General features: G+C 41.2%; 1 protein-coding gene across 1 annotated transcript; it reads left to right on the plus strand.

Moving 5' to 3' along the window:
* Nucleotides 1–706: 706 nt before the first annotated feature.
* Nucleotides 707–25,888, plus strand: LOC149948538 (receptor-type tyrosine-protein phosphatase mu-like). The gene is made up of 42 exons (XM_090173573.1): nucleotides 707–1,070; nucleotides 5,505–5,571; nucleotides 5,968–6,037; nucleotides 6,120–6,262; nucleotides 6,324–6,382; nucleotides 6,470–6,649; nucleotides 7,999–8,145; nucleotides 8,377–8,682; nucleotides 9,839–9,970; nucleotides 10,032–10,187; nucleotides 10,256–10,396; nucleotides 10,457–10,584; nucleotides 10,640–10,838; nucleotides 10,901–10,971; nucleotides 11,043–11,256; nucleotides 11,318–11,629; nucleotides 11,694–11,993; nucleotides 12,073–12,329; nucleotides 12,400–12,472; nucleotides 12,533–12,639; nucleotides 13,048–13,249; nucleotides 13,325–13,421; nucleotides 13,605–13,851; nucleotides 18,630–18,672; nucleotides 18,737–18,839; nucleotides 20,266–20,336; nucleotides 20,395–20,564; nucleotides 20,625–20,712; nucleotides 21,345–21,421; nucleotides 21,489–21,525; nucleotides 21,579–21,676; nucleotides 22,048–22,164; nucleotides 22,223–22,371; nucleotides 22,623–22,758; nucleotides 22,824–22,967; nucleotides 23,028–23,127; nucleotides 23,184–23,257; nucleotides 23,911–24,045; nucleotides 24,116–24,247; nucleotides 24,936–25,087; nucleotides 25,445–25,580; nucleotides 25,648–25,888. The coding sequence occupies exons 1-42, from the start codon at nucleotides 917–919 to the stop codon at nucleotides 25,720–25,722; spliced, it is 5,799 nt and encodes a 1,932-aa protein (XP_090029699.1). The 5' UTR covers nucleotides 707–916; the 3' UTR covers nucleotides 25,723–25,888.
* Nucleotides 25,889–27,735: the final 1,847 nt, after the last annotated feature.

Here is a 27,735-nt window from a genome sequence, read left to right on the forward strand (position 1 = left end):
TAAATCAGCCCTGTTAAGCGATGATTGACAGATATTGCTTAAGTCAGCTCGCCACCTTTACACCCCTCCCTGCAAAATATACACCAAGTACTATGTCCGTGAGAGTTACCGCGTGAGCATGGACGAAGAAAGTATCGTAGAGAGACCTATCGAAGATTTGTTGGTCCATACTGTGGTCGTATTTTTACGCTTAATCTATTTGAGCAGTAACGGATAAAAATGGAACGTAACTAAGAAGCGGGCCATTTGTCTTCCGTTTGAACACCGTAACTTTGAATGAAAGCAGCATTCTTCGCAACAGCCCTGCGGAATAAACTAGCCGAGATATTTCATACGCAGTTTGAATTATATCGGAATAAAGGCGGGAAAATGTACGCTTTAAGGTGCCACTGTATCCATAAACTGACGATACGGAAAGAGTACTGTACAGTGTGTTGAATAAATACACGCTTTCAACGATAGGCGTTTGGCGGAGCAAGCGTGGAGCAGCGCCAGGAAGCGGGTCCCTGTTCGGCCGGGAGGGTGGACTCGCGCGTGGATGGTTGAAGGGGAAGACATCTCAATTATCTAATTGTGGACGGTTAAAGCTCGTCAAGTAGCGGGTTAAGTGACGTCACATCCTGTTAATACGGCCGCGAAAGGAGGAACCGAAACTTCCTGAGCTTCCTTTTTAACGCGAACTTTGATAAGTGGGGTTCGGCAGAGAGTACTTGCGGCACGGAATAGACGACAACGGATGCGTGGCGTTCCCTTCGCCACTAATATTTTAAAAAATAAAATAAAAATTATATCTACATTATTCTTCCTGTTACCGCTATTGAGTCAAAAAAGGGTTGTCTCGCTTGTTCTTGGTATTTTTAGTTTACGTTCGGGTAGCGTCCTTTGAGCATTATAACGCGGCTTCACTTCCAAATGAATGGTGCCATATTTCAAATGGTTCTTCGCTTTTAATTTTCGTTTTCGCGGTCCATTTAAGACGATGTACGCGTTTCTCGGTGGCTTGTGTATCCTGGTGTGTTGCGGCCTGCCGATGGTTCGCGCTGGTTTTGAGTGCAGGAAAGACGTAACTGGTAAGTTATACTTTTGTTTACACATTTAGTTGTTGGCTTATGGTGTAATCTTAAAGCCACGCCTGTTACCACATTTGCAATGTCCTCGAGTAAAAAGAGATTACGGCAAAGAACGCAACCAAACTCGATTCAACTCAATCAAATCCATTCTCGTCATATCACAATAATTAGCGGTTAAGGGATTAACAACGTTTAAAAATGGTGGTTGATGCTAAACGTCTGTACAGTCGAAGTTATGGGTTGGGATCGCGAATAAAATAAATCAATGTCTCCACGAAAGGCTACAATCATAAGAAACCTAACAATATTTTGGTGAATCAGAAGTGTCGGAAAAGGAAACACGTTCCTCCCGACATTCTTCGTTGGCAAAATTACTGCAAAGTCAAGTTGACAAGCTTTCCCACGAGATATGTAATAACGTGATCTTAACGGTTTTTGAAACTGGAAGTTAGAATAACGTTCTTCTAAGATTGTAGTTTATAACAAGAATTTAAGCTGGCAGCGCCCATAAACCATTACGATTTAAAAGTAATATAAATTGCCGTTAACAAACGTTTTTGCGTAAAATGAACACAATAAGTACCATGAATGTATTCATTTCAACCATGAACATCGAACTATATCATTACTCTTTCTGCCATCTGGGGCTAAGATGGGTGGTGCCTTTCTGCGTTTTGCGTAATCATTTGAGCCAATCAGGAGACAGGCGTTTGTCGTTGACTCGATAAATAAAACGTTTCCGGGATTGCGCGATTTAACCGGCGAAGAAAATAACTCGTGATTCTTAGAAAATTACTTTAACCAAATTACTTGATAATCATAAATAAAGGCATTTATTATTAATACTTTAAAATATTTTTGATCAATGGAAAAGATGTGTATACAAATTTTAGAAACTACATTTCGAGCTAAGCCTTGGCATTGAAAGCTAATTAAGTTTCAAAACGTTGACCTTCAATACAATTTTTGAATGGCGGCGCGTGAACAACGTCATAATAACTAAACCCCTCCCATCCTAGCGACCGACGCTAGACGACCTCAAGCAGTTCGATTTTCATCGTTGAAATTAATACATATATGTACGTACTTAATCTTTTGTTAAAATTAGCTTTACGTTTCAGATTGTTAAGGGGTAAGGTGGAACTGGCGAAATTGACTTTATTTTTAAGTAATCTCAATTAAGGATGTTTTCTTGCAAAACCATGTTTTTAAAATATGGAAAATGTCTTTTTAACTTGACGTAACCAGGCTAGTTTGATGGCGATAAATACAAACGAAAACGTTTTTTGTTCTGAAATTCTAAAATAAGTACCTTCGGAAATGACTTTATTGCGTATAATAGTCAATTTTAAGTTCAGATTCAACAGTTCATCAATATTTTGAGTACGAGTAAATTTTTACTGATGAAAGCGTATCAATTGTCAATTGGATGATATCTCAAAAAAAAAAAAACTGGAGGCGGCGATTTCTCCTGCACCGTTAATTGGCAAGTTACAGTCATATTTATTTGGTCATTTACGACAGAAACTATTATTAAATAAAGGCGTTGAGATAATAGAAAGAACATGTACCATATTAATACTTGTACGTTACTTATGCCCCAACGTGTTTGTTCAGCTATGTTTACCGAATTAGCTTTGTCGTTGGCAAGTGGCGTCAGCTACGGTAAATTACGAAAAATTATTATTATCCTTCCGCTAACTTTCAATGTCTACGAAGGCATTGGTTGAAAATTCCCTTCCACATATCTTGGGAAAATTCACTTCCTCTATGTCACAACTCCTTCCCTTAAGCTGGGGAGCATCGGAGAGACCACGACGGAGCAGACAACGTTATGACGTAGCGAAAGTAAATACAGATTTACAAAGTCTTGGTAATAACTAATAAATGACGCGTCCCGTCGTTAGCAGATTATTTTCAATATAGTCGATATACACGATTATTTTCCAAAGAATGAAAAACAATACAAGTGCTTTTTTATCGCGATACGTGTGTCCCGACGAATCCCAAGAATTCACACTCAGCCATGAAGTGTCAAATAGGCGACATTATAAAGTAACGTGGCTTTCTGTTTTGAATGGGAAAGGCTACCTTCGACTACGCTTCCATTAGCCCTCCACAAAAGAGCCTACGATTTCATCCATGTCGTTAACTGAACTATTTAGTCGTCGCTTTAATAAGATTGGAAGTAGAGAGCTGCGTGGAAACGGTATTTTCCGTATTCCCGCGGGAATGGTCGGTGAAATTTCAGTTCGGGAATGGTCGAGAATGGATCTTTCACTTTTTAGTGACTCGTGAAAGCGGCAGGCCTAGAAATTTCGGGTAAATACATCGAAATTTCGAGCTCTATCGAAAGGTGGGGTGGCGGAGTGGTTAGCACTTTCGCCTCGCAGCATGAGGAGCCGGGTTATCTCCCAGCTTTGGCACTGTCTGAAAACTCGGAACAACTGCGTTGAGTTTGCAAGTTCTCTCCCCACTTGTTTAAGGGGTTTTTCCCCGAGCTCTTCAGTTTCCCCTTTCATAAAAACTTGTTGGGGTTAACGGTAATAGTACGTGTAGCTGTTGGCTCACGTGGCATGCAGGGCTGGCCACCACCATCCTACGCATTGTAACCCGGCCACCTGAATTAATGGCTTTAAAAGTCGCTTGATGACTTAGGCCTATGGTGGTGCCTTGGGTATTAGCCTAGCTGATTATTATAATCTCGGTCTGCGATGCGCTTGCTATAGTCGCAGACCTTCAACGGGAATGGTATTTTTTTTATTATAAAGCAGCTCTCTAATGGGAAGGATAGGCGACTAGATGCTTTCACCTAATCCTCAATGACCGGCGAAGGTTCATTTGGTTTTCGAGGTATCTACTGCAATTCTGTCCGGGGTAAATCCAAATTCGTGGAAAGTAAATTGTTTTCGCCTGTTCTGGGACAAAGTACACCATTTACTTTAAATGCCACTATTCGCCCGCAACAGACGACCAAAATCGATTACCGCTCTTTATTCCCGCTTTTGAAGAGGAGTACAAAGTATATCCATCTCGCGGGTGCGAAATAATTCTCACCACTGGAACAAGCGAAAAGTTTGAGCATCGGGAACACCATCCCCGGAAGCGTTTTCGAACTCGCTCGACAAAGGGCGCCTTTCAGTTGGACGAAATTGAATCATATTCGTCCTTAAAAGCGGAAGATTAAACAACAAAAGCGAGCCAGACATTCCTTCTCATCACATCACTCGTCATCGTGACAAATAAAAGAAAGAAATGAGAGAGTGCGTGGGCCGCTGCGAGGTTCAAAGGCCCGAAAAGCCGACAGCGACGCGACAATGTACCGCTACTAATCGAGCGTGTGAAAAATGAAACAGCCGAGGAACAAAATAGAACGCTCTCGAATTGAAATGGCGTAACACAAGCGCCAACTACGCATTCGCTTCTTTTTTGCCGTTAAACAGGATACGGACTCCGAAATCATTACGCAAAATAACCAGACTGACAATAAAATTTACGCCACTTCATTCTTTCAAATACAGACACACGACCGACTAAGGGCTGTTAGGAATCGCCGCGACTCCAAAGATAACTCTCGTTTCGAACAAAGGAATGTCTTTCGACTAAGGAACAACCGCGCCCAATATGCCTCATGATTAGAGCATAGCGCCGATTTAATTTGGGTCGGCGGCGGCGTTTCACGAAAATCACCGGCGGCGGCGCGGTGAGCTTATTATCCAAAAATACTCGGCGGCGTTGATTTTACTCAGTGGCGGCGGCGCAAAGGGGTAAAAGTTTCTCCCCCCTTTTAAAAATTTCAAAATAAAAGGAAGAAAATCTCAAAAACAATTCGGCGGTGGGATCAAAATTTATCGGTGACGAAAAGTAAATGTCTCGGCGGCAGCGGTTCGGCGCCAGAGAAAATATCGGTGGCGGCGGCGTTCGATCGGCGGCGCTAGGCTCTACTTATGATTCGGCAGGCTCTGTTTTCGTAAAGATTCAAAATAGGAACTTGTTTCGTTATCCCAACGTTCCAAGAAATCCATTCAAATCAAATCATTGACGCCTAATTTCCATCATTGTTTCGTCGCCATGGGCTTCTCTGAGAATATCTTGTAAATTGCTGTGATCGAGGTTCCCTTCAGCTTTGATAGAGCGGGTTGTACTAGGAGAGGTCGAGTAATCCAAAAAGTAAATGATGAGATAGTAGCGATGGCAGGCCGCGACTAATAATTTCGGTTTCTATTGCTATAATTATTACTATTAAGAACTAACAGTTGGTAGCCTTTTTTTTAAGGGCGACAACTTTATTTACGCGATAAAATATAAAAAAACTATTAAAATTTTAAATGGTGACGACTTGTTTCGCGTCTATATCCAGGCGCATCTTCAGGTCTGAGTTCTAGAGAACTCCTGAAGATGCCGCACCGGAATAAATCACACCATTTGTTGCAGGAATATCTACAAATTGTAAGGAAGACAGTCCATACGAAGCCAAATGCAATTTCGACGAGGAGTACACGTAAGACAAAGTGACGCTATTAGGTTGTTTCTTTTCGCCTGTTCTCGGACTAAAAGTGTACTCTTTTTACCCTAAATTTTTTATTCGCCTGTTCCGGGGATGAGAATTACTCCACCCCATAACCGGTTCGCTTGTTCCGGGGTATTACGGCTACTCTATTTACTCCTTTTGAAAAGGAGGTGTAAAGGAGTAAATCGGATTTGGTCATCTGCTACCCATAATTTATCTGCTGAAAAGACCACGCCAAGCCATTTTTTACTCCGACTCAAACTATCGGAGTAAAATGACGTCATAGCCTTACTTTTCTTACCCTACAAGCGAAAAGAAACCACCTATTAATATCTTTCTCGAGCAATACTTGTGACGCTAACCTTTCTAATTTCCTCGGACGGGTAGAGTACGATGCGACGTCACTTGCGTCGAAAAACAGGACAAGGAAATCTGGGGAACTACCAACTACACATACGTAAATGAATGACATTAAAAACTAAAAAAAAAGTTAAATATAAAATTAATGTGAAAACGAATTCTTTTTGACGCGCAAACAGGACAGTTCCTTGTGCCGCTCCGCTTTGCACGACCGAAGAATTTCGAGCTGGAACACCAGTCAAAGATTCGTTAGATTCAAAAGGATTAACTACGATTTCGCGAAATACCATAATACCATCAGCCAGGGCATCGAATCGGTCAGGTACTTAAAAAAGATTCATTACCCTTCAGTTTACCAAAAAATAATAATGCCCCGAAATTAGATATGGAGCTATACAGAAAAACAAAGGTTATTTCTATTTCACCTCGCCCAGAATTAAAGGTAGTTTGTATGGAATTTAAAAAATAAATAATAATAAAAATAATTAATGCAAATTATTGGTGGAACCGTTTTTCACATTTTCCGTAGAGCCTCTGTTCGATTTCACGTCGCTGCATCGGAAATTTCTGTACGCTCTCCAAGAAAACAGCGTACAAGAATGTCACACGCCCAAAAAGGGCCTCGGAAAAGTGGTCGAATTTTCTTACCTCAACCCGGTCAAAGACGGCACTCCTAGACCCCGAGGCTGGAATAAACTTGCGGTTGGCAGTACGTCTTTCATTTATTAGCCGATAAAAAGTAGATGACGCCTAAGTAATCTCGTAATTCACTTTTACGCGTGTTACTCCCTCTGGGTATTTTTGTATATCAGGCTTGTCTACCAATAACGAAAAAGAAATTCCGCCATTTTCGGTGCATTTCACACGTAATAATCTGAATTTCACGTGCCATCATTTTTAGCTGTCCTTCACATCGAGAATGGCGCCGCCGAAGAGTGTTTCTAAGCTCGTCGGTGGCTTTTTCGACCGTTATTTTGAATTATCGATTAACCATAGGAAAGAAAATGGCCATTAACTCTTTATCCTTGAAATTTAAAAAAAATAACAATACTTGGACTAAAAGTGTACTCTTTTTAAACTAAAACCTTTTATTCGCCTGTTCCGGGGATGAGAATTACTCCACCCCATATACTATTCGCTTGGGTAATAGGGCTACTCTGTTTACTCCTTCTGAAAAGGCGTAAACAGAGTAAATCGGATTTTGTCGTCTGCTGGCCAAAATTTATCTGGTAAAAAGGCCACAGGCAGCCATTTTGGAAAAACGTTTTTATTCCGACCCAAACTATTCGCCACCACAGAATCGCAGTAAAATGACGTCTTAGGGTTACTCTTTTTACCCTACTCCGAAATCCCGGAACAAGCGAAAAGAAACAACCTAGTATTGCAGCGTGTAAGGTTAAAAAATTGAATCTTATCCTCGAAAAGTAGTGGCCGCAAACTGAAACTTTTCCTGTGATATCAAAAATGCATTTATTTCTACTTCGGCAGATTGACTAGGTATGTATTCTGATTCACGTTCGAAGAGTAACCTCTTTCCCGTTACAAAAAAAATCAAATTCACGCGGTATCTTATTGGTTCCCTGAAACTGAAATCTCCCGACGCGTTTGAAGCGCACGCGGTGACATTTTCCCTCCAGCCTGCCGATGGAAAACTAGACCAACCACGATAGCCAAGGATCGTCTCGACATTCGTAGTTTGCTGGTTTTCGTTGCCATGGTAACGCGATTAGATCGGCCATGACATTATGACGCTCATGGCGGTCACGTGATTATTTCGCAGGTCCTGGCGTTTTGCCTCGTGATCTGCGAAGTGAAATTCAAATTAATGACATGGCGGCCGTTTCAAGGCGGGCTTAGCTTCGACGTATGCTAACGAACAAGCACCGAATAGGGATTCTTCTTAAGTATAAATAAACACATTATTTTTGATATTTTTGTCTTTAAACGAGAGGTACTCACTCAGCCCCATAGTTGTATCGTAGCTTCAACTAAAAATACGCGTATTCACGAGCAACCAGGTGAAATAGAAATGAAAACTACTTTCTATTCATGATAAAGCGCACGAATATTTCCGAATGGTATGGGGTAAGGGACTGAAAGGGCTCTACAAGGACGAAATCAGGAACTACTTACCGGGAGGAGTGCAGTGCCGACTTTCCCAAGATGACCTCTCCACTATCACGTCCATGACCATGAGCAGAGACGGTAAGAATTCCCTGTAAAGCTAGCTTTCCAAAGGCGCAACTTGTAAACAGAAAAAAAGTCGCGCTTGAGCCGTTATTCGAACTTTGTCTATGGGGATTTTCGACAGGCCTCCAAAACTTATCGGCAGAAGCTCAGATTTTTTGCTATTTCAAGTGCTTTTGAAACCTAGCTTAGTGCCACGAATCGGTTCCTCGAAAGCTTTCCTCTAAATGTGAATATTTCTTCATTAAGCTTCCTTCATACCACGCGGATTGACGGTAACGGTCAACTACGGCGAGAATGTCGTCTTGACGATGTACCCTCAGCGGCAAATTCCTTGCAATCCCAATCACGGAACCACTTGGCGCAAAGACGCCAAGCCATTTGACGATTTCGAGGACTTCGATTTGACGAGCTCGGCCGTATTTTATCATCTGGAATACAAATCAGTCAATCTGGGTCACGCTGGCGTCTACAGTTTGGAATGTAAACAACAGAATAGCAAAACTGATGGCCTGCGCTACGATCGAAGAGGCGTCATTCGACTCATCGTCAGAAGTTAGTAGGACTTACACTCTAACAAGAATTTGTTAATAGCATTACACTTAAGTGTGCCAAGTCTCACCTCACCGAGAGCGCATTTTTCGTTTGAACTTTTCCATTTGACTCCTTAAGATCCCCCTCCTACACATTGAATTAATGGCTTTAAAAGTCGCTTGATGACTTAGGCCTAAGGTGGTGCAAATTATTATTTAAAAAATCCTACCGCAGTTATATTTCCGAGTTGAAAAGGAACATGTGAAAAAAATGGTTCCGAGTGGACCGAACGCGTTGGAACACTCGAAAAACAACGAAAGCGATCTCGATCCGCTGCTCTGTCGAACTCGGCAGATCGGTTTCTAGCGATCTGGAACCATTGTTCTGTTGAAATCGGCAGATCGGTTTCGAATGATCTTGATCCGTGGTTCTGTTGAAATCGGCATATCGGTTTCGAATGATCTTGATCCGTGGTTCTGTTGAAATCGGCATATCGGTTTCAAGCGATCTCGATCCGTAGTTTTGTTGAAATCGGCATATCGGTTTCGAGCGATCTTGAACCGTTGCTCTGTCGAAATCGGCAGATCGTTTTCGGAGTGATCTCGAGCGCTTGAGAGTGGTCAAATGGAAAACGCTATTAATGAACCTCCACATTGCACCCCAAAATGGTATTCAAATTTAAACGCTTTGCTAGGCAAAGTCAAACGCTTTAAAATATTAGGTTTCGCTATTACTCTTACAAAAATGTTTGATCCTATTTAAATAAACAATCATTCGATCCAAAATTGGACAGATCACAATTTCACGTTTAACCGGAATTTTGGGAATCATTATTCCAATCGGTTTTTGAGCAAATTTCCATCAAACGAAGTAAAATCCGATACTTTCAATTAGTTAACGTAAGGAAAAATATACGATGTAATAATATTTTATAGAATTTAATGAAAATTCCAAGGGTAATTGAAGGGTTGGAAAGGTTTTGGAGTTAATACAAGATTTGTTTATAAATCTTCCCACCTCTAGTTCAAGTTCCGTGAATGAGCGCTACAATATTATAAAGTGTTCGACTACGAGCGCAAAAGTTTAAATTTGCAGACCATTTGAGCGCTTTGTTTCTTAGAGTGTACCCCCAACAAAACGAAACGTTGAGCGCGCGACTAATGAAATATAACGATAGGTTGTCCCGCTAACTTATACGGCGACCACTGCAACATCAGTTGTCCTCATTGTCAGAACGGAGGTGTCTGCCATGATCTGCTCGGTGTGTGTATCTGTCCTCCTGGGTTTAACGGAAGCTATTGCGAAAATCGTAAGTAAAGGTTAAGCCGCTATACGTCTGATACGTAGATTGAGTACTATCGCGTTTTTAGCGTGCGGCGAAAATAAATATGGACGGGACTGCGACCTAACGTGTTCGGAAACTGACCCGGAGTCTTCGGAAACCTGCATCGGGATCCTCTTCTGTCTGCCAGATCCGTACGGATGCTCCTGCGCTACGGGCTTCAAGGGATTGGACTGCCGAACGAGTAAGGAAAAGCACATCTTAAAACCCCTTTCATTTATCCGAAGAAGTAAGTCACTTTTCCGATATCAGTGTGCGACAGTGGCTACTTCGGCGCGGGCTGCACGCAAATGCGCGACTGTCATTGTGCCAACAATGAGGCGTGCAACGTTTACACCGGACTGTGTCCACGAGGATGTGACATGGGATGGAAGGGTAACGCTTGCATCACTTGTGAGTCAAACTTACCTTGGAAATATCGATACGCTTACGATAAGAAAACCCTAATTACAGCTTATCCCATCCTCTCCGACAAACCCGAGCTTTTGAAATCCAGCCCAAAAAGTTTGGAACTATCCTTTCGAGCTTGGGACTCGGTGCGTGGGCAGGGCACTCCCGCGACGTACGTCGTGGAAATTAAGGTATTCGCTTCCGTTAAATCGTTTATAAGTGAAATTAATCCAAAACTTTGTGCAGGACTACAACGTTGCCGGCTCGTTTCACGAAAAGGAACGGGTGGACGCCAGCAACTTAACTTATCCGGATGTCAAAAAGGTAATTATCGGTGGATTGAAACCCAACACGGAGTACGAGGTGAGGGTAGTCATCTTCGACATTGACGGCAGCGTCCAACGATCCATGGCTCCCGCAGATATCTTTCGAACGGCGTGTGGAAGTAATTCAATTTATTCTTAAGCTTTTGATACGAATTACGACAAAAAAATTCACTTGGTTTAGGACCACTGGAACCTCTTCATAGTTGGTCGGTGGAAAAGGTTAATTCCACGCGTGTGAGGTTATCCTGGAAGGTACGTAAGCCACGCACCATCACTGGTCAGTCTAAGATCAAAAGATCATTAACCTGAACGTTTCGTAATAGAGACCGAGTCCGGAGACATGGCAGTGCTCGAACGTTTCGATACAGCTAAGCTTCAACAGTAGCTCTCGGGCGTTCGAAGATAGCACTACGGGAGATGTATACTTTCTGACGAGCAAACCATACACGACGTGGAATATCCGGGCTCGCATCGTCACCGACCACTTGAAGAAAAGTGATTGGCTCATTTTCAAACCGTTTACCACCGAAGAAGACGGTACGTTAAGTCGGAAATAACACTACACAAAGAGAGGGAGTAATTTTGAAGTAAATTTCAGCTCCGTCGCCACCGAAAATGGTACGTGGGTATTTCGATTCTCAAACCAACAATCTCTTGGTCAACTGGACGAAACCGGCAGAAGAAAACGGAGTTCTGCAATCGTACAACGTCAAGCTGGTGCACCAAACTTTCAATGACAATTGCGACTTCAAACCTCCAGTAATAAAGTTCCAGGTTGGCGCTCACGTCACAAGCGCCGTCTTTAACTCTTCGCAATTCTACTACGACTCCTTGTATTCCGCCAGAGTCTCGGCAGTTACCATCAGAGAAGGCCCACAGACCCTTAAAGCTATCAACACTCCCGTATACAGTATGCGCGCGAAACGAGTGTCAATGAATCACAGCCTTACGATAATATAATTTTTCGTGTTTAGTACCGCAGGCGGCACCCCGGAACTCCCAGGCGACGGACATTGGGAAAGATAGCTGCATAGTCAAGTGGCAGGGCCCCGACTGCAAACTAACTAACGGATTAATCTCGGAGTTCAACTTCACCTACAAAGGGCTGGACGAATGGGAAGCCAACAAAACCATCAACATGAATACCAAACTAGCCAACATCATGCTCTCCAACTTGACTCCTTTTACAAAGTACCGATTTAGAGTGTCAGCTTGCACCGCTGTTGGTTGCAGCGACTTGTACGACGAAGTGTTGTTTCAAACCAAGCCAACAAGTATAGGGAAAATTTTCCTTTCCTTTTGGCATCAAAAAATGAAGCGTTCTAAAAATTGATTTCCCCCTCCAAAATAAAGATCCTCGGAAACCGCGAGACTTGACAGTTTTCAGTCAGACGACTAGTTCCGTGTCCTTGACGTGGAAGGCCCCTTATCCGCCCTACGGACGTATCATCGAATACCAAGTGAACTACCAGAAAATTCAACAGTCTTCTAACAACGAGCATATAATACTGGCTTTGCAAGACGTGACATGTACCGGTTCCGAACTTCGAGTCAACCAGAGCTGTTACACTATCGCCGATTTGGAGCCCCAGACCACCTACGAAATATGGGTGAGTCTATCTGGAAATGAAACGGGCCATCTTCTTCGTAGGACATTTCGCGAATATTTCTCTCGAACAGGTTACTGCCTTTAACGACCAAAGCCAAGAAAGTAGCCAAAGCGATCACGTCACGGCCATCACCGAGGAAGCCAGTACGCGCCATCGGTTAATTATAATTAAGCACCATAAATTAAAAAATGATATCCTTTCAGTTCCCGATCCGCCCAAAAGCGTTCAAATGGAAAGCCGCACTACCAAGTCCGTTTTCGTGTCTTGGCTGGAGCCGATCCGCTCGAATGGGAAAATTCTCTCGTACAGGGTAAATTACGATCTCAATAAAACGAAATATTCCGTTACAACCTAATTTTCAAAAGCGCTTGTGGAATTGGATAAATGTAGGCCAAAACACCCGCGGAAGCCTCGAATACATATTTTAGCAAGATTTAGATTCGAAAACCAATTGAATTTATTCCGAATCGAAAACATATACATTTATGCTCCATTCAATTATTATGACACTCCCAAATGATTAAATCTGATTGAAGTCAAATGTGTATCTTTGACTGTATAAGGTTAAATTAAGTTCTGGGCCCTGATTTTTAGAATACCCTATCCGCGTGAAAATTAAACTTTTGGGATTAGCCCTTTGAAATTTGAATACGAGTAGGTTGGTTAAAGAAGTCGTTCTTTCAAAATTATTAAAACACCGCTTTTCCACTACGCGTAGATCAATGTAACTTTGGTCAATCTATATGGTAAGAATCCCATTGACGGAGATCGGATACTCTCTCACGTCTTGGACCAGGAACAAACGGCCTACAACGTCACGGATTTGGAACCGGCGAGTACTTACAACGTCTCTGTGCAGGCCTCGACCAGCAAGGGCTACGGAGATCCAGTAATCGGGTCATTCGTGACCAGAAACCAAGGTACAAATTAGCTTTACCGGGGCCCAACCCGCGTTAAAGTATTCGCGTCTCTGACGATAACCACTCTCCCGACAGTTCCGAAAATAAATATTCAACCGGAAGTGGGTCGTATCACTAGAAACAGTGTGGAGTTGATTATCAAACCATTGACGAATTACAATGGACCAATCACGTGAGGGTTCTTGCTCGAAACAGTCTGTTTTCGCACTCGACCGAATATTAGCCCGCGTCAAGTTGGCCGTTGTTGGAAGCAAATTGACGCTCAGTCGTATTTTCAGTCGAGAGTAAAATTGCGAAACCAGCTGAAATATTTCCTAAATGGCATTAACGGCGTTGTCGCGCTTGATCCGTACAGGGCCTATTTCGTCCTAGTGAAGGACGTAACGCCTGGAAAGCGCAAGAGGGCGGCGGTGGAGTTGCATACGTACAACCAATCGCAGACCGAGTACATCGCAGCCAAGCTGAAAGCGGACACTGTCCCGCCGGAAGGAGTCAACTTCACTGTCGGTGACGGCCACACCTACGACGGGTTCTACAACGCTCAGCTGAAATACGGACATTCTTACAGTTTCGGAACGGCCGTTCTCAGCGAATTGGACGGGGTAAGGTCCTCACTTACAAACCCGACTGGAACTAGTTATTACAGGAACGTTTTGGTTCCCTTGGAAAGTACAAACGCTTATTCCCATCCCTCTACCGGCGCGGAAATGCGTAACTCACACCGCGCGTGTGCGAAGGTATTAGTAGGGCCGGCGTATCGTGTTAATCTCGGGTGGGTAGTCAGACGAGGGGGGTGGCATTTATTGGGTTATCCTACATAAAACGATAGGCCTATATAATACTAATTAAGAGAAATTGATAGAGGTAAAAACTACAAAAATTTAGTATTCTCAAATTTATTATCACATAGTATTAATTGTGCAATGCAAAAACTGTACTGCGCTTTGCATTTTCGGAAATGAACTGATTCAACAATTTTTCCAAATATTTTGACGCGTGACTTCATGTAGGTCTTAAAATTCATTTGACTCTATGTGTAAAGATGTTTGAAGGATCTGAGTACTAATATTTAAACTCAATTATATAGAAAGGTAGAGACAACGTTATAAAACGTAGTACTGACAAATGTGGGTACTTTCCCTACCCCAGTTTGTGGTAGAAAACGTCGTTCCTTTAAATTAGGCACCGATTATTTAAATTACAATTATTTAAAAAATAAATGGAGCCTTTATGGCTTTGGTGTCAAATAAGCAGTTTTGAGAGAATCAATTATTTATTATTTGAACACTTACATTAGAGCCCACTACTAACCGAATAATCAACTCAATATCATATAGGTCATATACATTTAGTATCGTTTACCTTCTAAAAGTTATAGTGTACGCACTTATCAATCCTACTTCACAACGCGAGGTAGAAATGTAACAGCTGATAACTATTTTATATAAATGTTTGATACAGAGAGACTAATGACGACAAACATTAACGTTAAAATACACTTATGAAAATTATGCTTTTATCATTTTATGTATTTTTATATTTTGATTTTGAGGATTTACTTCAATCTATTTTAATCGGGGCAGTGCCGCGTGCATAGTTTTCAACATCACCGATATTTAAAGCATGAGATAAAGATAGTGTTGTATTGATCTTCCGCATCACTTCCCGATATAAGTCCGTCTTTACCGTATTTTCAGAAATAGAAAGGGGATAGACGGTAAAATAAATTCCAACGGCTTCCCAGCCTCTGAAGGGTTTTTGAATTTGGGGGTACGAAAAAAGGGGAAACGTTTCGTGACAGCATGGCTGCCAGCCTCTCCGCTTCGCGACTTTAATTGTCACTGAAATCATTTCAACCGTTTTTCACGTCATTGCGATTGATCTCAGTTAATAATTTGTATTTTAAATTAAAGAATTCAAGTTATAGGTAAATTTACAGTTAAACAACCATTTTGTCTAGCTTTTATTCCCGAAATATAACGGTCAGTTTACTTAGATGGCGCCACGTGCTCTACGAAGAATCACGATTTAGATATTTGTTACTCGGCGAAAGTTAAAAATTGGCCTCTGCGCATGCTCTAATACCAACCAATCCGGTGTTCCCTCCCTGGCTAGTGTCCAGTTTTTAAGTGGCAATGACGGTTTAAAATTCCACCCCCATTTATTTTACCGTCTATTGGACGCGAGGGAAATAAAAAAACTGGTCAAAGGTCTATGTTTAAGTTGTGATTTGCCCTTTTGCGAAGACTGCGTTTTATTATTCACGCTTGTCTCATTAGAATTAATAACTTATATTTAATAACCTATTTTACAAATTTACTTCTGCAGTTTTTATACTGAAAAGTGTCACGCGTTACTCGGACTCACTCCTACAATCGGGAGAAGAAGAAGGTGGGGAAAAACAGGGAAAGCGGTTCTTCTCTCAGTGACGAATTTTTAATTGTGGCCGGTACAAAGAAAATCATTAAATACGATCCCGTTTATGAACTAACTTCATCAAGGAGGGGATAGGAAAAACACGTAGTCCCGGGAAAATTGTGCAAATTATTATGTAGGCGGCATGGCTCTATTATTCGTTGCAAAACCTTTTCGAGGAGAGTGGAAACCTAGCTATTATGTGACAATGGCCGTGGCTCTATCCCCACAGTACCGACTTTGATGACATCAATTCCGGGTGGGTAAAATACCCACTCGGAATTTCCCGGGTGGGTACTTCTACCCACTATACCCACATTATCCGCCGGCCCTGGGTATTACACGGAGTGATCTTGTTAAGAAATGTCTTCTCTTGGCCACACCTTACTTTTTTACGTCTGTTTTTTTAAATTTAAATATTTATATCGTTAAGAGCTGTAAGGTTGCGTAGCTTACGTCATTTTTAAACATTGCCGCTCCTTGTAGCACCTTCGCGCCCGCTCAGTCGTTGTTATGCGGATTTTTAAAGGATAGGATTAAGCGCTTGTTAAGGAAATTCAGCGGCACCGACAAGTACCTGTATTAGTTAGTTCAAGCGCTACCTAATTGTATTCAGTGGCTTTTTGAGTAGCTCTACTTTTATGTTGGGAGACTGCGGGTTGTATCCTTCCGGCGTTGTTCGCGCTTATGGGAAATGGTGATTGAAAGGGACTTTAGCGAATAGGATTATTCCACTTGGAGGAGAATGGATTATGACGCTATACGAATAAAAACGCGTGTCCTGTAAAGAGTGAGAACGCCCCTCCCCCACTTGGTTGAAGGAGGACAATTTTATGTTGATTTGTCAACAGCGCCAGCTATCGCGGTTAAATATGAAGCTCGGAAAAATATCCCTCCTTCAACGTTTTTATACTTGACTAGTTTTATTTCCAAGGCTTATTATTTCGTTAATTCTTTTCGCTATGACGAAAATAGATAGAAATTAGAGAGCTGCAATATAATAAAAGAAATTACCATTCCCGTCCTTTTAGTTGAGAGTTTTCCATTCCCGTTCCATTCCCGTTCAAAATATCCCTCTTCCCTCCGTTAACGTTCCGTAATTTCTCGCTACCGACCGTTTCCGTTTCCATTTAAGAAAAGTAGTCCTATTCCCTATTCATTTCCGAAATTTTGTAGGGAAAAACTAGAGTAAAGAGTTGTATTCTAGTAGTATTACGACTTGTACATCAATTAAAAGAGGAGCACGAAATGGCAGATTGTGCCTACTCCCGATTACCGAAGTCAGGCTACTCAGACTAGCGATGACTATGACGTATATACAGGGTTTTAAAAAAAAGGGTTTTTTTTTAAATACCCAGCCCGGTGGGTTTTTTTGGGTTTTTCGGGTTTTATTGGGTATTTATGGGTTTTATTGGGTTTTTTATTTTAAAAATATTAAATATATTATGTTTATAAAATTATTATTGTTTGTTAAATATATTATGTTTATTAAATTATTACTGTTTATTAAATTATTATTGTTTATTAAATATATTATGTTTATTAAATTATTACTGTTTATTAAATTATTATGGTTTATTAAATATATTATTTTTTATTAAATATATTATTTTTTATTAAATATATTATTGTTTATTAAATATATTATGTTTATTAAATATGTTATGTTTATTAAATATAATAACAATTTAATTTTACAATTTTAGATGAGAAAAGGCAATGAAACTTGTGAAAGTCTATAGATATTTCCGCGCTGAACCAAAACACTGGTAATAGGCTAATAGTCTAATAGAGTAGTAACACTCTGTAGCTTTGGCCATGGCCGCCATTTTGGTCGCAAATTTTTTATCTATAGGAAAGAGCATGGGTGACGTACTAGGACGTCACAGTGCCATTACTTTATAAAGATTTATATATAAGGTTGTTTAGATAATAAAAGTAATAATAATCTTACTCTTAGTAAGTTAGTCTTTTTAAGTTCTTTACAAGTTGTAAGAATATTTTTAAATTTCTAAAATAATTAATATCTAAAAATTTTCCACTCGTGTTTTTTAAAATTCAAAACTTTGAATGGGGTTTTTTTTAAGTGGGTAATACCCAAAAAAAAACCATGAGTTTTTTTGGGCTGGGTTTTTTTAATTCGAACCCTGCGTATATACCGCCTATTGAAGAACTTTCTAAAATGAAACTAAAAGTTAAACCTCGATTTTCCTTTGAAGGACGCCAACAATAACACGTCCCATCGATGACTAGAAATAGAAAATGCCCCCCTCCCTTAACGCGCATTCCCCTTTCTTTCTTCAACATAACACCGCGCGGCGTTCTTCAACACGCAACTAGTTCGCCCAGCGAAACAAAAACTACGTTCGAACTACGAAGTTACGAAGGGGAGGGCGGTTGGTGAATGCGACTAGCAAGCGCGTTGCAGACTGAAATTCTCGCTAGAGCTCACAATTTCGATGTATATACCCCGAATTTCTAGGCCTGCCGCTTTCTCGAGTCACTAGAAAGTGAAAAATCCATTCCCGACCATTCCCGAACTTAAATTTTCCATTCCCATCCCCATTACCGACCATTTTTTTTTTCATTTCCATCCATCATTCCATTACCGAATATAATTTTCCACAATGATGTAGTTGGATATTATCATATTAATAGCAGAAATGAATACATTCTATCTATTGATCATTTCTATTTGTCAACTTGAAAGCAATGCTATCGCGATAGACATATCTTTTATATTTACAATATTACCAATCGAGATATATTTTGAGTTTTTGATCTGAGACTAAAAATGAGCTAGGTCGTGTTTTGCGGGGATAAAAATATTTGGCGAAATCCGTTATGGGAAAACTTGGGAAGGCTGATATTCAAACTTTTAAAGGTAGATTTCGCCATTTAAGCTATGTACGAAATTTAAATGTTCCACGAACGATTCGATGATTTGCGATTTTCATAATTAAAGGAAAATCAACTTGGATTCTTGTACCTCAACGAAGTCGTAGTGGGTAAGGATCTAAAATTACGGAAACAAATTAAATATTAATCAAAATAAAACTTTTTCATTGTTAGTTATGGAAGAACCCAAAGTGACACCTCAAACCGGAATCATCATCGGGACGATCCTGGCTGTCATCCTCATTTTCGGAATCTTTTTTCTCGTTCTCTATTACAAGTAAAGGCCCATTCACACGAGCCAACGTTTTGGCGAAACAAAGTTGGCCAACACGAGTCGCAAGGCCAGCTGCTCAGTGTCATTGCAGAACACGCTTCCACAAATTGTTGGTCAAGTTTTGACGAAGCTTGGATTAAGAATATGCTTATTGAATATAGCACTACCGCTTTCGCCAGGTCATTCTCAAAAAGGAAAAAAGTCGCCGGATGCACCGTCAACTTAGATCTTTTCGTAAACTCGCACAGAAGGCCCCTGGCTAATGTTTTCGCGCCTGGGGGGCAATTCTGTAAAAAATCGACTGGGAATTCGATCTCGATACCCTATACCATGTCGAAATCGACTTCGACAATTTGTATTGATTTATGCTTGTTCGAAATCTTTACCGAATACCATTCGTCGAGATCTCGAAGTTCGAAATCTAGTTTTCGATCGAAAATTGGATTTTGAATATTTACAGAATAGGCCCCCAGTAAACGAGATATAACCTCCAGAATGTTTTTTTTTAAATTTTATCATACGCTTCTTACCATAGACGACGATTTAAGCTGTGCGAGTTTACGAGAAGATCTAAGTTGGCCGTGCCGGATGAGATGAGGTTTCCATGGAAACGTAGGTGTTATTTCTTTGTTTTAGTTTCGTGACAGTAAAAAGATCGTGGTTGCTTCTGATTCACTAAAGATGTCTCTCTGATCTGGACGTAATAAAGTCTGGGATTAAATTTCTTTAAAGAAGCTAAAATAAAGGAAATTACATCCCAAATTTCTTATAATGCAACAGTTTGGATTTTGCGACGCCATATTTTATGTGGGTCCTGACTCTTGAAAGCAGAGACGTCATTTCAGGCTTTTCTGGGAAAACAAGTTTTTTATAGGGCAAAAACGTGTCAAATTTAATATTTTATTAATCAAAATAGGTATTGAATAATTGCTAGTTATTTTCAGGATAATAGACATAACAAAATAGGCCAATGGGTCCAGATACGAGCGAACCTACTGGAGAGAATTGTGGCACTAAAATGTTTCGGGCACTAGTCTTGATAATAACGTAGGCAACGGCTATATCCACTAAGCGCAATCTTAATCCAAGGATGAACGGCCGGTTTTTGTGACCGACGCTTAGCGACAAATATTTAAATCGAATAAATTTTGTATACATCGTTCCGATTACGTAAAACCAAAAGTTTCATATTCTAATGAAATCCCTTTATTAATGTAAATTGACATACTTTGTAGTAATAGAGAATAATTTTCTTCGCGCGGAGCGTGTGAACGAAACTGCAACGTGTTTTGTGAAGCGCAAACTAGAGACAAAAGCCGCGCCCACCAACAAAGTTGGACAAAAATGTTGGCTCATGTGAATAGGCCTTTAATGTCAACACCAACCGTTCCTATAAACGCCACGATAATCAACGTATTGAAATTCGCAGAAAGCCGGAACTATTCTACGCCATTAAAGGGAAAGGCGGAAACTCGTTTTTGATGAAAAACAGCAAATCGGGTATTTATTTGTGGAATGAATGTCGTCGAACCGCTATAATAATCGCTGGATATCCCAGGGCTGGTGAAAGAAGCCGCCGGTTCGACCTTATCCGTGAGTGACATGGAACCCACTTACGACGACTGTCTGGTCAGGAACAGCGTCAAAAGTAACCTCGTTCGAGTCGCCGACTTGGAATCGTACGCCCAGGAGGCCACCATCTCGGCCAAAATTAGCCAAGAATATTTGGTAAAGTCACTTTTGTGAGATTTTTTTATCGTTAGCGTTTTCTAACAGTTCAGGTTCCAGTCCGTAGGTAAAGGGATAATTCATCCTTGCCATCTCGGCAAACTGGCAGATAACAAGTCCAAGAATAGATATGGAAACTTACTGCCTTGTAAGTTTGACCATTATCAGAAGTCTCTAATAACCCCTTCGGTGGGAGTACGAAAGCTCAAATAATTACCGTGTTAAAAAACATCGAACAAACAGAGTTCCACAATAAACTCCTCATTGAAGATAGTATTAGCAACCATTACAGCATTATCTGTAAAACCATCGCCTATTTGTCGACATAATGGAGTGGCGACATCTCCCGTTGTAGTGCTAGCGTAAGCTCTAGTTTAACGGAATGGCGTTGGTTCGACTCCCAACGTGGAAAACGGTTTGAATCGGCTTAAAACAATGTAGCCTGGGTCACGCCGCTCCTTCGAAACGTTTTGAATCGATTTGAATCGATATCAAGGAAAAGTGTGAACGCGCCTTTAGTGCATTCGGTGCAGGGGCGTGCCAACGTTTTTACGAGAGCGGGGGTAAAAACCATATTAAAAGCCCTATGAAAAAGTACCGGGGGAAAGTCGCCCCACTGCCCCCGTGGTTGGCACACCCCTGATTCGGTGTTTCGTTGTAAACGCTAATTATTGGTAATTGTAGCAATAACTGTCGTTGTGGAGCTCTGTTGTTACGCGATTTGCCCAAGTTTTTATATATGATAGACTCGTGTCATCAGTGAATTTTTCAATTTCATAGACGATCACTGTCGAGTCAAATTAGAAAAGGACGATTCGGGAGACTACTCCGATTACATCAACGCTAGTTACATCGAGGTAAGTACCCCGTCAAATTATCGGGACGGTGCGGAAATCTCATTAATGAACAATGTCGTACTGACAGAATTTCACAGGAGAGGCGACGTTCATAGCGACGCAAGGTAAGAGTTTCGAAGTACCAAAATTTCGCAAATAATAATTTGCGAGCGTTTAGGGCCCAAGCCGTTAACCATACTGGATTTTTGGAGAATGGTATGGCAAGAAAACACCTGCAAAGTGGTGATGGTGACCAATATCATCGAAGGGGGTCGGGTAAATACGTCTAATTACGTCCCAAAAAATAATTATAACCAGAAGTTTATAGCAAACAATTTACGAGAGAAGTATCCATCTAGATCATTAAACACGTACCTTCGCGGGCTCGAGGCACTTTTCAATGGGCGCGCACGAGTACAACGCCTCAGGGCTCAAGATTTATTGACGTTGTAAACGGTTACATTGTGTTTTTATATTTTCGGATGTAAAAACTATATTTTTACTAATCTAATGTATTTTGCCCCACGTTATATTTTCTTCGTTTGGAGCGATAAAAGATGAGCAGTATTAAGGGAGACGGATACTTGTCTCGTAAGAGATATATTATATACTTCTGTTAAAATGAAAATCGTATATACGCATTTTAGATTAAGTGCGAGAAATACTGGCCGGATACGGTGGAAAAATACGGTACGTTTACAATCAACTTGCTCGAAACGGAAACCTTCGCCGACTTTGTTATAAGGACACTGATAGTCTCCAAAGTAAGACTACGAAACTAGCCTAGCGTAAACAAAATTCTAAAAGATTTTCGTCTTGCAGGGAGACTCCGAAAGGGAAATCAAACAATTTCACTTCACAACGTGGCCCGACCACGGAATACCCACCTACCCCGTCGCGGTGACCACTTTCTTGACTCGAATTCGAAACTATAATAGTGATTCGACCGCCCCCGTTGTCGTCCATTGCAGGTACAGAGTCGAAAGTTAGGGACAGCATTCAAAATAGACCAATACACATTGGTCAAGATCCTTTCACGGGGGTAACGCCGGCAGAGGACGATTTTTTAAATACACGAAATCTTACCTTTATTTCCTTGCCGCCAAAAAGTAGTTTGGCGCCGTAAAATCGTGTAAATTTAACCTCTAATGGCTTCTCTCTAAATATTCATTTCCCCGTATTCTATTTGCGAATGGGTTCATTGTCTTTTTTGCACCCGCAGCGCCGGTGTGGGTCGCACGGGGACGATTATACTGCTGGCCAACATGATTCGTATGGCTAAGGAAACTAACACAGTTGACATTCTAAACGGACTCTGGTCAATGAGACAGTGCAGAGTCAATATGGTCGAGACATTAGTAAGTTTTCATTACCCAATTTTTTGGTACGATAAATTCACGAAGATGTACGTTTTTAATTAAAGGAACAATACATCTTCGTGTACAACGCGTTGTCGGACTATCTGTGTGCCGGAGAAACGAGCCTGGTGTGTCCCGAATTCAGAAAAACATTCAACGAGATTATAGAGGTCAAAGACGGATCGTCACCCGTTGAACAACAATTTGAGGTAAAAACCAATTGATTGGTTCTACATATGAAGATGCCAAAAATCACATTTTTGTCGCAGAGATTGCAAAGATTGTGCGCAGCGCCCAAATTCAACGAGTGCATGGTAGCCCACGACCCAGTCCATGGACAGAAAAACCGCGTAGCCGATATTCTTCCTCGTAAGACGATCCGAAAGCGTTTGAAGTCGAATAAAAATTTACCCTTTTCCATTTAGCGGACAGATCGAGGGCGATTCTGACAGTCGACGAAACGGATGGAAACGATTACATCAACGCGGTTTACATTAACGTCAGTCAGTTAAACCAGACGTTTATAAAATCTCTCTTACGAAAGAAGTATCTATATAAGCCATTAAAATGAAACGTGTACCTTCGCAAGCTCGAGAGTTTCCAAAGGGAGCGACTTTCCCGAAACATAGCGGATGTGCTTACCACCTCACGGCTTCAAATTTGCCGCCTTTATCGACGTTAAATGTATAAAAAGTTAATTTTATAAATAACTTGTGGTCTGAGCCAACTTGTTAAAATGTTGCTTTTACGTCAGAAGGCAGAGCTTTATTAGAATATTCTTGCTACGCGTGATTTGCATGAGCACTGTAAAATTCGAGGTCTCTCGCGATTCAAGCTCGCGCTCGTAGATTTGTTAAAGCTGGACAGTAACTTGAATGGCAACGTTTTAAGCTAAGCTCCTCCCCTTTTATAAAATCAACTATTATATTGCACAGGGATATTTACTAATTCACAATATGATTTATTTCTCCTCGCACTGTTTTTTTCTTCCGAAACGTGTCTTGAAAAATCAGCGGGAGTTTGCGAAATTACATGTTTCAAGCTAATAACATTCGCAATAAAGGACGATGGACACTTCTCGTGATAGATATATTATATTCTACGGTTTTAACTCAAAATAGACTCGCGTTTTACACTTGAATTATTCATTAGGGGTACAAACAAAACAATGCTTTCATTGCCACTCAACTGCCACTGCCGGAGACTGTCAAGGATTTTTGGAGACTAGTCCTGTCCACTAAGATTAGCAGCATCGTTTTGTTGCACGATTTCAATCAAAACGACAGTGTGAGTTGGATTTGAAAGTATCGCGAGTGCGAACGTTACTTCCTCTTTGACAATCAGGTTCTCATCCCAGACTTGTCCCCGATACTGGGAAGAGGGAGGTACCCAAACGTACGGTGATGTCGAGGTCCACCACGTCTCAACCGAGGCTCAAGGAACAACAATACTCGTCCGAACGTTCTATATTAAAGGTCGTGACTTAAACGTGAGTTCCCGCCAAGATGATATTACTCGTATACCAGGCTCTTTATATGGAGAAGTTAGCACACTTCCGGTTTTTCATACAACTCGTTCGTCAGTTTCAGATCGAAAAAATCTCTGTGCTGTTTTCCGCCATCTATACTAGTATAACAAACTATACATAAGGAATTATATAAATTATAGTACCCAATATAATTATTTTTCATTTATTGACAGAACTTATTATAATTTAATAAAATGTTAAGATTCAATAGATGACGCACCGTACATGTAGTGTACATCATTTATTCAATCTATTGTAATTTTCGTATTAGTTACATTAGCGCTCGTTAGATAGCACGACGAGGCACTAGGATATTTTCCCCCACCAGGAGCAGATTACGCTTGTGACGAACGGGTTGCAACTCTTTATTGGCAGATATAAGCCCGTGCGCTGACCTTGAAGAAATAAATCCAACAGGGGTAACGAACGGGTGGGCAGTTCGATTTTAACAGTGGCTGAAGGGCCTCCGAAGCCCCGCCCTCATTTAGGCACCTATAGTCTTATTTGGTCTTAGTTGTCTCCATCGATCTTCACCCGTTGGCTACTCTCGTAGGCTTTATTTCTCCAAAAGCTAACCTCTTTATGAAAAGGTTCTGAGTGTACAAGCAATGAGCCGTATTTTGATATTAACAACTGTCTCACACGCTAGTGCGAAGAGATAACTGTGAAACAATTCCATCTGCAAGGGTGGATGTCAAACCAAGACACTCCAGACATTCCGGATTCAATTTTGGACCTGATCGACAAAGCTGAGAGGTGGCAAAAACAAACTAGTGCCAAACCCCTTCTGGTTCAATGCCTGTGAGTGTCATAAACGGACAGTTTGGACTACAAATCCTCTTATTTATTGATATAAATAATGTATTTATTTATACTTGGGGATAATTACGGTCAAGAACGAAGTAAAAACTCCTAATACCCATCCTACTGCGTGGTTTGTAGAAGTATGGTTGGGAAGTATACGCCCGCAGCAGGATTTTTTACCACGTTGTAGACTGTCGCGCCACGAGTGAGTACTAACCGAACTTTGGCCTTCCCTACTAGGATTATACTCCCTTTAAGGCGAGTTTTATGGTCTTACGTGATCGTGGCTGTAGGCATTCTCCTTAAGTATAAATAATTACAATCTCGAATTTCTCATGGATATATTTTGGTTAGAAACGGAGCTACGGGCTGTGGAATATTCTGCGCCTCTGTTTTCACTCGAGACAAAATAAAAACCGAGCAAGAAGTTGACGTCTATTTGGCGGTTAGAAACGTCAGAGCGAATAGACCACAGTTTATTACGAATCTTGTAATATTTCGAACTATTTCGGCCAAGTTGTTTAAATTGACGCAATAACCTCTAACGTATTTTTCAGAATCAGTACATCTTTCTTCACAAAGTTGCCATTATGTACCTCGACTCTTTTGAAACGTACGCGAATTTCCAGTGAAATCAAGTTTGCCACGAAACAAAAAGTATTTGACCTTGTAGACCTAGTGAAAACATAACTCGAAGCTTATTGGCTTATTACGTGCCAGATTTATATATATTTTTTAATATAAGTTGGCCTTTTTTCCAGCAGTATTACAATCGTAGATTTGTATTACGCCAGCACAATGGCCAGTGCCTTATTTATTTTTAATAAAGAAATTTTGTATCTAACTAAACTAGACATCAGTTTGAAAGTTTAAACGCGAATTACAATGGTGCGCTTTGCGTAAGCATATCATTAGTAACTTATGTAACATAGTAGCTGAGAAGCCCTCAGCTAGTGGTGTGTTTCGAGGCACCCTTTTCCCCATATTCGAACCACCGCTGTAAGGCCGACTCCCCCTTTTTCCCATTCGAGAATTACCGTGGCACCCTTTACCCCATAGTCGAATCACCGCAGTAAGGCCCCCGACCCTTTTTTCACTCGATTATTTCCGTGGTACCCTTTACCCCATAGTCGAACCTCCCCCCCCCCAGTAAGGCCTCATCCTCCTTTTTCCCAGGGGATAATTTCCATGGTACTCCTTTCCCCATAGTAGAACCACCCCAGTAAGGCCCTTCCTCCTCTTTTCCCCATGTGATAATTACCGTGGTACTCACCTCTCCCTTCTTCCCAGGGGATAATTTCCATGGTACTCTTTTCCCCATAGTAGAACCACCCCAGTAAGGCCCTTCCTCCTCTTTTCCCCATGTGATAATTACCGTGGTACTCACCTCTCGCTTCTTCCCAGGGGATAATTTCCATGGTACTCTTTTCCCCATAGTAGAACCACCCCAGTAAGGCCCTTCCTTACCTTTTTCCCCATGTGATAGTTACCGTGGTCCCCCTCCCCCCTTTTCAAATGTGATAATTTCCGTAGTACCCCTCCCCCCTTTTCCCATGTGATAACTACCGTGGTACCCGCTCCCCTCTTTTCCCATGTGATAATTACCTTGGTACTCCCTCCCCCCTTTTCCCATGTGATAACTACCGTGGTACCCCTTCCCACTTTTCCCATGTGATAATAACCGCGGAACCCCCTCCCCCTTTGTCCCATGCGATAATTATCGTGGTACCCCCTCCCCTTTTCCCATGTGATAGTTACCGTGGTACTCCCCTCCCCTTTTCCCATGCGAGAATTTCCGTTGTACCCTTTTTATCGAAAAAATAACTCAAAAACTTGCCGCCGTCCCAAACCCTTCTGTACTATTTTAAACCCCCTGCGTTCAATGGCTGATTTACTCTCATGACGAACAAATAAAAATACGCCCGTCATTGAGTCCCGATTTACAGTGCGAAATTCGAGCCAGTGCGAAATCCGATCCGAAATTCCAAAAACAAACTTAATGACTAAAATAACCTATATACTTGACCTATTATTATGGCGAAGCGCAACGACCACGGGTTATACACAGAGAAATTACTTTCGGCGATGTCACGTTAGACTCGATTTCTGAAATATACTCAATGACCTAGTATTAAGGTGAAGCGCTAGGGAGACCTTTGGTGTGTACCTCCGTGTACCTTCGGCGACGCCACGTTAGAGGCGCGAATTAAAGTCAGAAAAAAAAATGTAGATGACCTAGTATTAAGGCGAAGTGCTAGGCATACCTTCGGCGTGTACCTCCGTGTACCTGCGGCGACGCCACGTTAGAGTCACGAATGAGAGTCAGAAAAAAATGCGACGAAAGGGGCTTAGAGTTTTATTATATAGATAACTATGAGTATGAGTATGACGCATGTTGCTAAGTAATTCAGTTGATCATTAGTAACTTATGTAACATATAACTATGGGTATGACGCATGTTGCTAAGTAATTCAGTTGATCATTAGTAACTTATGTAACATATAACTATGGGTATGACGCTTGTTGCTAAGTAATTCAGTTGATCATTATTAACTTATGTAAAATATAACTATGGGTATGACGCTTGTTGCTAAGTAATTCAGTTGATCATTAGTAACTTATGTAACATATAACTATGGGTATGA

Source organism: Leiobunum rupestre, chromosome 4 (genome assembly GCF_980474605.1).
Source record: "Leiobunum rupestre chromosome 4, qqLeiRupe1.1.hap1, whole genome shotgun sequence".
NCBI lineage: Eukaryota > Metazoa > Arthropoda > Arachnida > Opiliones > Sclerosomatidae > Leiobunum > Leiobunum rupestre.